The following is a 14,643-nucleotide window of genomic DNA, read 5'->3' on the forward strand; positions in this document are numbered from 1 at the left end:
TGAATATATGAGGCAGACCGCACTGCACCTGCTGAGCTACATGTGCAGGCATCTTTTGATTTCTAAATATCAGCTGCTCTACTCTGAACAATTCTATACACCTTCAAAATTAAATGCTGCTCTGCGAGATGAAGACAACCGTTTTAAGACCTGGTGAATGGGAAAACAAGGGACTTTAAATAGGCTGATGACTCAAATGGTGGTTTGACTGGAGGCACTCTCTCGTGCTACATCACCAGCTCAGCTGTGTTTCAGGGCTGGGGTCAAACAGAAAACATCTCAATGCTAAAACCATCTTTGCTCCGCGGGTTACGACAGAACAAAGAGGACGTTAGCACCAAAACACTGTCGGGATGAAGCCGGTGGGAACATGAACCCAAGAAAAGAACAAAACGGGCAGATTTCTGACAAGACAAAGCTCACGGGGGACGTTAAAAGCACATGAATAATTAATCTGGAAGGTCGAAACAACATTATGCAGATTTCAGACACAGAAGGACAGGGACACAGAGAGGACAAAAAGACAAGTGCAGGAGGAGGAGTGTGTGAGGGGGCACAAATACATACAGGTTTACATTGTATACAAAGTACCAAAGGCAACAGCAGCCCCCATGCAACAAGACAGAGTCTGGGCATTCTTGTTTTGTAGCCGGTAGTGGAGAAGACAGGTGGAGTTCTGGGTATACTGATATAAACATGTGGAGAAGGTAAACTCCACCCACCTGGAACTCTCCTGATTATAAAACAAGCATGCCCTCGAAGTTTGCCGCTTCTCAGAAGCACATATAAGGCTTCAGGATCCAGTAGAAAAAGGCTTATAGATACAGGAAGTAGCAAAAAACAACAAACAAAAAAGACTCTCCAAGACTACATTTCCCAGCAGCCTCTCTGGTTTAGGGTGTGGTCCCCTTGTTCAAAGCAAACAGGAGAGGAAGGAGCAAGTTTCAGACTACAGCTGAGTTTCCATCCAAGGATTATAATTATGAATTTAAATCAGAATGTATAAAACACACAGTATGTTATTTCTGCCATTAAATGTCTCTTGGTCAAAAAAACCCCACATAGTTAGGTGCGGGATCATGGGAGTTGTTGTTTTTGTATTGTTGAACAACCACAATGCTGAGAAAAACTCTGATAAAATTTGATGTCATTTAGGCAGAAATGTTGAAGGACGAGGTAATGCTTTGCAGTTTCTCCACTGATTGCTAAGTCACGTTTGCTGACTTCCTTCCACACCCTCTGAGTCTTGGATTTCTCTGGGTTTGAACATTGTTGGAAGCATTTGGGAAAAGCATTATACTATATAGCAAAGATCTAGTTGTTTCTAGACATGTTAATGCAGAAATATTACATATTGCACCTTAAGGTCTGACATGATGAACACTTTGTAACTTTTAATCACATCTCCAATTATTTTTTTAAAGCAGACTTTTTGGGATATATGCCTGCTAAATGGTGCACGACCAAATAGTACTAGGCAAGATGTCTTTCATATATTATCATCTTACATAAGACTATATATTGGCTTAGATTTTGGATAGTGTTATACTGACATTAATGTTTTCTTCTCCGGCTTTTACAGTGAAGTGATATAATTTTCAGAACTTACCAGACTGTTCTACTGGTTCTACTACTTTCCTTTACCCAACATTATCCACATAACTGTTGATTATTCATCAACAATATTTTGTTTAAGTATCAATAGGCATCCCCACAATATCATCTCAATAGCAATAAAGAGCTAACTGGTCAAATGTTTATTTATATTTGATTTTGCCTTTATGGAGGACTTTTGAGGAGATTGTTAAAATATCCACATATATATCATGTATCATGATACCATAGCATACGATGTGCCATGGTTCAACTGCATAAATGTCATTTTGGAAATGTCAATTCGAAAAAAAAGATTGTAATCAAAACATGTAATTGAAATGTTTGGATTAAATGAGTTTGACCTTTGGATGGAAATGCAGCTGCTGCAATTTGACAATTACATGCGGGTGAATATCTCATTAATTATGAAAAACATCTCTGACTCCTGACATCAATCGCCCTTTGCCATTTTTCAGCTGTGGCCAGCATTAAACAACAGGCCTAGTCAAGCAGCCAGCTACAGTTGGGCTTCCAATATATAACCGATAAATACTTTATGTATGTATGTATGTATGTATGTATGTATGTATGTATGTATGTATGTATGTATGTATGTATGTATGGATATATGTTGGTAAATATCATAGCTATAAGTCCCTTCCAGTCATTAAGCTTGTTATATAAGACTGGGTGGATATATTCCCGTTCCCCTATGGCAGTTTCATAGCATTAAGGCCAAATGTGGGCTGAGTCTTACTAGACTTTCATTCGTTCTTTGTGGTTTTAGGCTTTATTTTCTAAAACTCACAAGGTAAAGGAGGAGAGGGGAGGGAGAAAAGAAGGTATGTGGAGAGCAGAAGAGGAGTGGGAAGATAATGAAGAGAAAAGGAGCAGAGAGGTATTATTAGGGGAAGGGATGAGGAATAAAAACTAAACCTGCACATTCAGGCCAAATTCTATTGGTTGATTGTGTATTTACAGTATAAAGCACAACACGGCAGAGCATTTTACTTATGTTCATTGTTTGTTTATCCCTCTGGGAGTACAAATTGGCTGCTGTTTGCTCAGTTGGAAGACTCTGATTGGCTGCTTTGTGCCAAGGTCAGAAAACAAATCAATCATTCCCACAGGAAGAAATTCATCTAAATCGAATCATATATTTACTGGCAATCTGACCCTGAAGCAATCAAAATACTTTTCTGTCTTCCAGTGAAATGACTCAAACAACAACTGAAAAGAGTATTTCATGGTGCATATCTCACCCACTGCTATCTGAATAATAATGAAAGAAAGACATATTAAATGCAGGACTCATTCTATGTATGGCTGAATCAAAGTTTAAAATGATCAGAGGATGCCTACGATGTTAGTTATTTAAGCTCAGGCCTGGCAGAAAATATGTTGTTATAGCCGGTCACAATTTTGTGTCTCTGATATGAGACTACTTGCAAGACGGCTATGCCCTCTGGGCCTGAATGACTGGGACGACCTGGTCCTCAACTCCACCACAGAGAGTCTGCATGTTGCTGTCCAGAGGGGCTGATGGGAAGGTGGGGATCAACAGTGCATCCCTTATTTTGACCTGCATGCATTCATTACCTTCACAAACACACACACACAGTCATGAATGAACAAACATTCGTGCCCACGCCACCCGACTCTGTTCAAGACCCACTGCAGAAGACTCACACACACAAACAACAAGAATGCTACATCTTCATTACTGATGTAATCAATACAAAAAGTCCCATGATGTTTTGGGGAGTATTGATTGCTCAGCAGAAAGGGCTGATCAGGTCAATTAATCGATGACCCCTCGGAGTCACTGGCATGCAGGACAAAAAGACACAATAACACTGAAACTGCAGAATGGGCAGCCCAGCAAACTGTCAACTCAGCTTCCTCATCTCTAAAGCTGCACTTGGCAAATTTTTGCAAGCAAGAAAAATCCAAGTTGTAGATGTTACATCATCCTTCATCACAAAGTAGACATGCAGCAGAGATGACTTTTTATCTGCACTTACTGAGAGCTCACTTTGTGACATCATGTTTCATTATTAACACCTCTCTCTGTCACTTAGGGCCACCAAAATGCAAAATCCAGTGCAGCTTGAAAGTTAAGTCGCCATAACCCATCACTTATGAAGCACTTTCACATCTCTTCAATCATAGGTAATGCCAGAGATGTGCAAATCTGGTGTTTGGTTCATATATAACTCAACCATCTTACCACTGTCTTGTCTCAACTCAACTGGAGAAGCCCTCTAATGAACAAGAAGACCTCCTGTACAATATAGGAGTCAACCTAAAGCTAGTTAGTCAATTTAATAACTGACATATAGACATCTGTTAAAGTGCATTACGGATTAGGCAAATTTCCTTGAAAACTGGCTAATCAGGCCAACTCCTCCTACGACACCAACCTTTGATTTTAAGGGAGTGTTGAACAGAAACAGGGAAGACAGACAGGACAGACAGAATAACAGATCGCAGCATAGATGATTAGGACATAGACACATGGGCTAATGGACAGACCCCTGTAATGTAGGGGCTAGAGAAGGTCACATAGAGTAATATTGAGACCTGTTAGGAGCCTGTATGTAGTAACAGGTTTTCATTGTAAGGGCCTTGAAGAGACAGTTCACCCCAAAAATAAAAAAAATACTTATTTTTCCTTTCCCCTTATCTGTAGTGTTATTTATGAACTAGAGTGTTTCGGTGTGAGCTGCAAGTTTTGAGGTCTTCTTCTTCTCTTAATTATACTGCAACTCGGCTTGTGAAGCTTAAAGCACCAAAAGGCCTTTCTGTGAGCGGTTTCATGGAGGAACTATTTTGTTTCTGCTGAACTACAATGATTAATCACCGTATCACCATGCAGAGGGAAGAAAACATCTACTCGTTTGTGCTTATGACAGCACATGATGTAAACAACAATTGCGTCCAACCTTAGCTATCTCAGTTAGCTAGCCTCTCATCCATGAGAAGATGCATGTTTCCATTTGCGCAGTGATAAAGTAGATAAAATGTTCCCACAGGAAACTGCTCACTCAAGGTCTGTGGATTATTTCGAGTAACCGGGTCATGAATTTTTAAAAGAGACATTGACTTAAAAAATAAAAAATAAAAAATTGCACTTTATACACAATAAGTCAAGTGCCATCTTGTTCCATTTCATTTGAGAGAAAACAGACATCTCTTTAAAACTCAGCAACTCACATAAAAACAAAATCTAGATGATAAATAGCCCTACAAGAAGTGAACTGCCCTTTAATGCCCATTAAAAAAATGCTGGAATCCAATATTTTGCCTGACTAACATCTATCTGCATGCTACAGTATCTAGAGGGCATGGCCATCACAATCTTCAGTCATTGGTCTCTGTGATTTTGGTTACAAGGTGTACTAATATATTTCTGCTAGTACACTACGGTGGCTGTAAGATTAAGATCACCTTTCGGCCAGGTTAATCATTATGTTCAGACTCTTCCAACATACACTCTGACGGGAATAAACTCAACAGTGCAGTCGATGAGTGCAGATCTCCTCGTTCAGCTGTTGTCCCAAAGTAAAACCGCACACTGAAACTAGTTTCTTTGACTGTTAGAGACCTTGCTCCCCTACAACTGTGTGCCCAACGACGGATCAGAACAAGACAGACTTACATTAGGGTTATAGCCATGTTAAGACTGCAGCCCAACATTTTTGAAAGCAAAAGGGGCTGAAGATTCATCAGGTTTCATAAACACTGTTTCTTGCCGTTGTCGTCCTCCCCACCTGTTGCTGCGGCTGGATGAGTGGCAATGGCTGGTGCTGGCCTGGCACTGCCCAGTTATTTGCTCCAGGAGGCGGGCCAGGCGGGAACAGCCGCTCTGCCCATGTTGGTAGCAGCACAGGGACTCCACACAGCTGAGGGCCTGCGCCTGGGGGGCTGATAGAGACTGGAGGGTAGAGCAGGAGTGAAGGGAAGGAAAGAGTGAAATGAAATGTTAGAGAGTGGTATTAACAGGGTAAGAGAAATCACAGAGAAATTGGGGGAAGAGACGAAGAAAGAAAAAGAAGGAAGGGAAAGTGAGTGGAGAAAGTAGAGAAAAGAGAAAAAATTGATACCAACACAAAACTGTTTTACTGTCACATATCGACAGGATGACAGACAACTGGGAGATGACATATTGCAGGCTGTCAAAGGAACAATGATGTACAGGGAAAAATATTTGGTACATGCCACACAAAAGGGCTGAAATTTTGCAAATAATACATATATCATCAATTTTAAAAAAAAACATGAAAAAAGCTCAAAAATGTAAAACAAATTTATTTGCAGTATATTATATCGCAGTATAGTATATTAGAGCAGATTAAGTCTGTCCTTATTTGTAAATTAAATCCGACCGAAAGTTAAGGTCCGACTGAGCATTTCCAAAGATGTTAACCCTGAGGCTTTTAACTGTTTTCAAATGTTCCAGCCTCCCTCTGTTTGGACAGAAGCACTGAACGCTCCGGAGCTATAACATGAATGTGCATGACAAAAAACAACAGATTTAGATCTTTTTCCTTTTATAAATATGAAAAGTTAGGTAAAACATATTGTCCGTATTTAATGTAAAAGTACATTTTTAGTAAAAGAAACCTCTCACTGCCTGATTAGACTGAAGACTGAAAATACATTTTATTACCAGACAAACGTTTCAATGGGCCAGTGATGCATTGGCTGACAAAACTGAACGAGGCTGCTGCCTAGAAACCTGCAGGATCAGGTGGTTCTGTTAACCTGAGTCAGCACCAGAGAGACAGCGACAGTGTGTGATGGGAAAGTGAAGAGCAGAGAGACCAAGAGCAAACAGAGAGAAGGTGTGAGGTTACACTCCTGTAGTTTGCCTCCTGAGCACCTCTTTTCTACTGTATGGGCCCACTTCAGTAACCCACCTGATTCTTCCGTAAATCTCCTTTCATTAAAAAAATAAAAATACTTTATGCCATTACCGAGTACAGGCATTAACTGTGTAATGTCTCTTGATATTAAAAATCTAACTTTGGGGTATGGCAGCGTTTTTGACCATGTAAAGTTTTTATAGCCAAGTAAACACCAACATATTCTACTTTTGTTGATGATGGCTCCTGTAATGTAGCCCAAAATAGTGATATCATGCAGTTGAAAGTGTGACCCATGTATCCCACAGTGCTTTGGATTAACATTTTGCTGTTTTTTCATTTCTCTGCAGCAGAAATTGAATACATTGTTGGCATAAAACCAAACGTCTGCTTCTTGGCTGGCAACAGCAAACACAGATGGGACAAACTGAATATGATTTATTCCGGTAGTGTCAGGTGTCCCTGGATAATAAATGCAGGGTTTTGCTCTTCCTCTATCAGATAATACTGCTTTTTCCTTTTGAAAAGGGGTTGTTCGTGTTACTGTGGCAATAGTCACCCTCTCTGTAGCAGAGACAAGTTGAGGTTGGAGAATGTTAATATTCCAAACTGCGGTTAAAGCAGTGACAAAAGTCAAACCACAGCTGTAGCCATGGATGGTATGTGTCCTCAACTAGTGTTTATCTGTTGGTGAGGTGTCCTTGGTGCACCTATCGTGGTATGACCATATGGGTGATAAAAACTGTCAGCTTTTCATTAACTCTAAGATGACTGATATACCTGTATTAATCTACCAGTAACAACTCGTGTCAATCTGTGAAGCAGCAATCAGTCATCACAGTGTGTGTAACTCACAAGCAAAAGAGAGCAGATTTGAGATACTGCAGTTTTTAGTAGCAGCCAAGTTACAATAAAACTTGTTCTCCACTTCAACAGAAGTGGCCATTTCACCTTTTGGACTGTTCCTGAGGAACTGTGTGGTGCACATATTTTGTTTAGTTCTGGAGAAGCAGCAGCAATATGATGCCCGGAGTAAAACCAGGTCAAACCTTATGATTAATACTTCTCTTGTAAACTGTGGTTTTCTGAGAAAACGCTGCCTGAATTGAAGGTTTTGTCATGAAATGACCAAGGCCTCAGTGACAGCTATATGGGTGACATAATCCCCTGACTGATTTACTACATTAGAGTTCAGCTGAAGTTCATATTCACTGTTCTTTTATTTAGCACATCACGAGGGTTACACAGCTAAAACAGCAGAGGGTCTTTAGGAAGATACAATGATCTTGCTTTTATAGTCAGAAAGTCCACTCTGTATGTGGAGAAACAAAACTTAAAGTCTTAAATTAAACAACAAAAATAAAGCTTAAAACTTAAAAATCATAAAATAGATTAGATAAGATGATAAATACTCAAAAGCAGACAATGACATATTATTCAGGCTTCAAAATGAAGTACTATTTTGAGTATGGTGGGGTTAGATGGTTGATTAAAAATATAGCAAAGACAGTGAGGTCAGCATGCAAACAGCATTCTCTCGCTCTAAAAACCAGAACCCAGATCTGATCAGTAACAGTGAATTGAGACAGGAATAGGAGGGACGGGGGACAATTATGGTTGGAGGACAGGGCCACTCAAATCCATGTAGGGGAAGATGAATTTTTTTTGTGGAAGGGATGGGATGGATGGAGTTCGGGAGGGGATGGGATCATTCATATAAGAGTGAGGCCAACAAAGAGACGGACACAAATAGCTCTTTTACATATTAAATAAAAGGGCAGTGCAGCTGTGGCATTCAGTCATGGGTAAATGACCAAAGGTGCAGGTATTCTTAACCAAATATAAGGTGGTTTACTGCAGATATCAGGGAGTGCAGGGCTGATTGGTCCATAATGCTCGGGCAGAGACAGTACGAAGGGGACAATGGGAGTGAAGTATGGTACTACCTAGGGGAGCAGGGGTCTGGGCCGGGGGGCAGCAGGGGGAGGATAAGCAGCTAGCAGGTGCCAATTGTCCTCCCCTGGGCTCCGCTGGGCTTTAACAGGGTCATATTCTGGGCCGACTGAACCCTCACCCTCTTCCATCTGGAGGACACAAGATGCTTACAGTGACACCACTGGCTAGTCAAACAGGTAGTAGGTAGTGGCTGGTAGGTCAGACATCGACATACAGTAGCAACATGACCAGTAAAGCCAGCCTGTTCACTAACCAGTCGCACTGCAAAAAAATATCTGCTGGAGTCATTCTGTCTTTAAATTCTTCAACATACAAAATAAGTTGACTCAGCTTCACTTTTCCTTTAACCATTTGGGGAATTTTCTGAAAAGGTACTAGGCAGAGTGGACTGATGCAGATTATTATAAATCAAGGAGACTAATGAGCAATATTTGGTACTGATATATGTTTGCAGCAAAAATAAGAATTTTTGTGTCAAAGTGTCAAACGAGTGTTGGAATGTGATTAAATACTATTTACTCAAGTACTATACTTGCATACAAGTACAATTTTGAGGTACTTTTCATTCATCACATTTGCATTTACTCCACTGCATTAGTCACTTTTCAGAGATTAATAAATACTTTATTATTGTATGATGTCAGAGGCAAATTGAATGAATTCATCTGCAATCTGACCAAAAAACAAACAAATAAATGAACAAACAAACAAAAAAAAATATTGCCATATTCTGATAACTGGAAAAATTCTGAATCAGCCACACCAGGACAATAATAGGCTGATCGCCAGGAGAGCATCAAAAATAACATTTGATTACAATAAAATGTAATTTTTGAGGTGCTCTTTCTTTGTGTGGATTCTGAAATCATCTCATAGCATTGGAATTTTTAATATTCGGTTTTGTAAATCCATAGGCTCAATACAAGTCTAAGACTGCAGTTGCAGTTGATATTTTTTTCCAGTGCTGCTTATTTACCAACCAGCAGAAATATTAGTCAGTTAGTAAGCAAGCGGTCAGTCAGTCAGCAAGTCAGTCAAGGCTGCACTGTAGCTGGGCAGTAAAATACATTTCTGACCCTCACCCTACAGTGTGCTCTAATACATGACTACATACAGTACAGACAGACCAAATAAATGCTGGTCTCTTTTTAGAACCCCTTCACAAGTGACTTCACCAACAAACTTCAACATCCGCAGCTGCCTCCTGCTGGGTCTAACACCAACCTGGGTATAATTCCCCTGCAACAGATCTGAACCTCATTTTAATTGGGACTGGGAGCTAATCATAGTTCACTGCTTGAGAAGAGGTTCTTCAGAAGAGTTGATTGGAGTGATGAGGTCACTGCAGAATGGCTTTGATTTCTCACAAAAGCAAAGACAATACAACACAGTGGTGAGAAGTCTGGTAAGCTGAGGAAAGAGCTGAACAAGAAATTAGCAAAAAGAAGCTGCAGGCACAAGAGAGATGTCTTGAGGGAAATGGTCCTTCTAAAGCAGATAAGCGCAAATCTATTAGTATCCAACCCAATTAACCTGCTGCTGAATCTATCAGAGCTACAGAGTAGGCAAACAACGGAAAACTATAGAGAACCCCCTGGGTACTTTTGTGATTACTTCCCTCTAATCTAATTAGGAAAAAAAAGACTCAGAGAAATACTGGAAATCTTTCAGTGCAACTGAATAAACTGCGCATGAACATATGCTTTGATTTTGAAACCAAGTAAGAGCATCTGGTGTAGTTCTACCGATTCAACAAATTACTCAAGCTGAGGAAATAGGATCCATTTTGCATAATGTGCTTTGTGCCCTCCCTTGCCGTTATGCACACAGCTCTTATGATCAGTCAGTCTACAGTTATTGTTTCTGCTCTCTGAGTTTGTGGGATGGGACTGGCATCGCTTACATTGCTAGGGACTTGGGATGTACGCTCAGTTGCCACTTTTTTTGGAAACACTAAGCTAGAACTAGTGCTCTTAATCATACCTATGTATCTAATGTTCAGTTTGAGATTAAATCGTTTTTGAGTTGTTGGGTGACAATATACTCGTAACACCTCCCAGTGTAATGCAGCACAGTTCAAGATCACCACAAACCTCAGCCTCCAAAAAAACCCTTTATGTCCAGACAACATCTTTCAGAAATCTGTGAATGTCGGATTTACTGGAGGACTGTTATATTAGATTTCATTAGTTTGAGCAAGATAATTGCAGCTAAGCTTAATGTAAATATGTTGCTACATCATGAGATTTAACATGCCGTTTCCTTAAACAATGAAGATATGCATGCAGAAATTAGTCTTGAAAAGACACTAACAATCTAGGGCTGCAACTAATGATGTTTTTTTTTTATAATCAATTAATCCTATATTAATCATGCCTATTATATTATCTTATCAATTAAATGTTTAGTCTATAAAATGTCAGAAAAAAAGTGAAAATTGCTCATTATTACATCCCTGAGCCCAATGTGACTATCAGTCTAAGACTAAAAGATACCAATTTACTTTTTTATGTCAAAGTAAAGCATCAGATCAGGATTTGGAAATCTGATCATATTTGAATTATCATTTGATCATCATTATACTTGCATTGTATCTAAGTGATTAGCTGAATAATTGTTGCACCTCTTAACCATACACAAAATGTGGAAGAAACTAAACTCAGGGTTGTGTGCTAATTTTGCATCCAGTGAAGTGCTTTCCAGAATTTGAAATGATTCAGCCTGAGTGTGCATGTTTCTGGGAGATGAGCCTTACTGATTACTGTACAAAAACACCACTTCATAACTTCTTTTGAGTCAAACTGAATCTAATATTATAGATACAATTTTTCTGTTTTTGCCTTCGATGATTCACGGAGTTTACTAGTTGACAGATTAGACAAGCTTTAACTTGTTGCTAAAGTTAACTCTAAATGCTGGCAACTGTATATGCCACTGGCTAGTTAGACAGCAGACCTATTAGTGCTACTGGCTATTGTAAACACTAATCAATCAGCGACAAGATCCTATTTAACTCCCCCCCTTTTTTTTAACAGGAAAAACTTCATTATGCGGGAACGATTAGCACTCAATAGCCATTTCATGGGAACTTTAAAAACCTTTCTTCTGTTCACTAGTCTAGACAGAGCTACCCAAGATAGATAACTATTTTTGGCTTTTGGTCTTTCTGGAGAGCTCAAACTATTGTTAGGATTTCCCTTGCAGCCCTAAAAGTGATCTGCTATGACAGCACAAGATCTTCAAGTCATCAGTCAAAATCAAGCTGTGAGGGTAACATAGTCTGTCATGCATCTGAGCGCACAGCATCATGCTGCTGTACAAGGCAGCCCAAACCAGTCCAAGAGTCTGTCATGCAGCTGTAGTGTTGGTCTTGTTCTGTGGGTCTGTTAAAATCATGCAGGAGTACAACTCTGAGGTGACAAGGTTGTCTCAAGTTGAGAATCCAGTGTGAGGGTGTTTGGCTGGACATATATCAAGAGGATGGACCATGCTAAAAGTAGAAGGGGTGGTTTGATGGGCTGCACCATGCAACTGTGTTTTGTGTCATTTTTAAATGAGTGTGGCATGCCAGACTGTGGTTGTAGGACCACTAGCTGATCTCAGGAGGCAGATCTGACCAGGTGCTATGATTCAGGTCTACACAGTCAGAACGGTGCCTCATAAATAATAACTCAGGACTGCAGATAAGCTCCCTATATGATAATGTTGCTATGAGATTATGTGCTGAGGAGGAATACAAACGGATTCATTGAGGATACCCAGGTGACTTCACATTCATTCATTCTCTCATCTGTAAGTTCATGCAGTGGGGGAAGTGATGGCAGTACCATGCTGTGACAGGCAGGAGGGGTGGAGGTCTCAGAACACATTCTGTACATACGTCAGCCTCTTGCTAAACTGCAAAACATGCAGTGACTGAAATGGTTGATATATTATTTTGATTAACAATGTGTTTAAACCCCCCTTTCCCAATCGCAGAGAATGCTGACAGGGCATGCAATCACAGACACGACACAAGAAACTGCTCCAACAATAACAGCACACATCTCTACTCTCAGTGTACTGCCAGTGTTAGGACCAGGCCTCAGCGGGACTAAATAATGTCCAGACCTGGGAGAACGAACATCTTAGTATTATATGTATGAACATAAACAAGAGCACTTGTTTCATGAAGCAATATTTCTGTTTTGTAGAGGCTGTCCAAATTAGATTTTACCTACAGTTAAGTGTACATAATAAGCATGTGGTAGGTCAGGCAGTGTCAGTGAGTGTCTCTAGATATAAATGTGAACATGCAGTGAAAGAAACAAGACTGAATATCATCCATTTTGACCTCATAAACCTTCAGTGAGTGACTGATTTAAAAGTAATGTAAGACTTTTGCAAAATGTTGGAATGTATATCTGTATCCTGAGAGGTGAGAAATTATACAGGAGAAAGAAAATTACGACCTGTGGTGGTTCATAAAAAAATGACAGTATTTGATATTTGCCAATTCCATGGAAGTAAAATTAAATTTAGAAGGAGCAGCATTAATGCAGGGAGAGACAAACCGTCAGTATAGATGGCTGACTATTCACAAATGAACAGATGCATCCCAAAAACTGTAGAAATATTGCTTTTGAAAAAAGCACTCCTGGGACACTTATTTTATTTGATTTGACTTCAAAATGTATTTTGAGCCCAGGGCTGAACCAGTATCAACTCCTCTACCTAATTTTGCCCAGCTGGCTCTTGGCTCTGGACAGAGGCTGCAGAGCGATGAAGTCATCACCTATTGCCACACGGTTGGAATACATCTACACCAGAAGAACACAGAGAGGATAGGAGGAAGAACACACACAGAGGTTAGATATCACGCTTTCATACAAACACTCATTCAAACACATAGTTCATGCTGGACCCACTTTCAGACACACACATACTAACAAAGACAAAACCGGGCAAAGTTTAGAGCCGAAAGAAAACAAACACCACATAGGATTGGACAAAGCAGTTCCCTTTTTTCTGTAAAAACAAGAGAAGAGTGTTTAAAGGAGTAACGTATTAACACGAACAGTCTCCAGCTGGATGAATCAATACAGTAATTGCAGAAGACTGCTGAGAGGTGACCATGCATACTGTGTGTTTGTGTATGTGTGGGATCAAAAAGAGGTCATGCGGTGTGTTTATGTGCAACTGAACACCATGCTGTCCCTGTAAGGAAGTGGGTAACTCAGGACCACATATGCTGAGAAAATAATAACTCTCTCTCTCTCTCTCTCTCTCTCTCTCTCTCTCTCTCTCTCTCTCTCTCTCTCTCTCTCTCTCTCTCTCTCTCTCTCTATATATATATATATATATATATATATATATATATATATATATATATTTTCACACACACACACACACACACACACACACACACACACACACACACACACACACACACACACACATATATAATTGTTTAAACAACGTGGCACCCAGAACATTCTCTCTCCCTGTCTAGAATTTGAGTTATCATGACATTCTAGTTTGTTTTCTCCCTCCAGGCTCTTGTCACATTTCAGGAAATATAATTTCCATTTTATGATACAAGTAGGATTAAGTAATAAATCTAATGCTAGGTTCAGACAGGAGGTGGAGGTACCATAAAGCACCGTGATATGGCAAGTCTCCAGGGAGGAGTAGATGGCTACTCACAGCCAAACATTCACTCAACAAGCGAATGTGCTCCTCTGCTCTTTGCTCAATCCACATAGATCTGATAAAAACACAATCACAAACAGCTGTGAAAAACTAGTGACTATACACTCTGACTTGAAGTCAGGTCAGCAGGGTGCAGTTGAAAACCTGGGGAACCTCTGAGAGGTAAAAAGACCATTTCAAATAGAGCCTGTACATCATACAGAAAGAAAGTTTAATCCACATTAGACAAATGGCTCGACTTCTGTACCAACATTCCCATCTAAAAACCTATAGAGGTCTTCTCTCCCTTCCTCCCATGTTACCTGACTCTTCTGTGTGCTGGTGGGCTGCAGGTGTCTATAGAAGACCTTCTTCACCACATCAGGAAAGAGGCAAGTTATGACGATAATGATGATGGCAAACCAGGCTGATCCGCTGGACAGCAGCTGCACGAATACAAAGTACATATCCTGGGTGTGGAGGAATGGCCTGGAGGAAGTGGAATGGACACAATGGTTACATAGTGTAGAAGAAAAGGGAAATCACACAATTC

The 14,643-nt window shown here is 40.1% G+C and overlaps 1 protein-coding gene across 3 annotated transcripts in view; it reads right to left on the reverse strand.

The window, feature by feature from the left end:
* The window catches only part of atp11b (ATPase phospholipid transporting 11B (putative)), a 58,402-nt gene that overhangs the window by 4,333 nt on the left and 39,426 nt on the right, over positions 1–14,643 (reverse strand). The window contains exons 28-30 of one of the 3 annotated variants that reach the window (XR_005077667.1): positions 14,414–14,579; positions 13,134–13,219; positions 5,370–5,533 (exon numbers count right to left, since the gene is read on the reverse strand). Coding sequence is in view for 2 of the 3 variants with exons in the window: in XM_037114151.1 (XP_036970046.1) it covers positions 8,461–8,548; positions 13,134–13,219; positions 14,414–14,579 (340 nt within the window). In the remaining variant the exon portion in view is untranslated. Of the gene's footprint in view, positions 1–5,369; positions 5,534–7,701; positions 8,549–13,133; positions 13,220–14,413; positions 14,580–14,643 lie in introns of those variants that run through there. The other 2 variants (XM_037114151.1, XM_037114150.1) reach the window with 2 other exon arrangements.

The sequence above is a fragment of the Acanthopagrus latus genome, chromosome 11, assembly GCF_904848185.1.
Source record: "Acanthopagrus latus isolate v.2019 chromosome 11, fAcaLat1.1, whole genome shotgun sequence".
NCBI classification, from domain to species: domain Eukaryota; kingdom Metazoa; phylum Chordata; class Actinopteri; order Spariformes; family Sparidae; genus Acanthopagrus; species Acanthopagrus latus.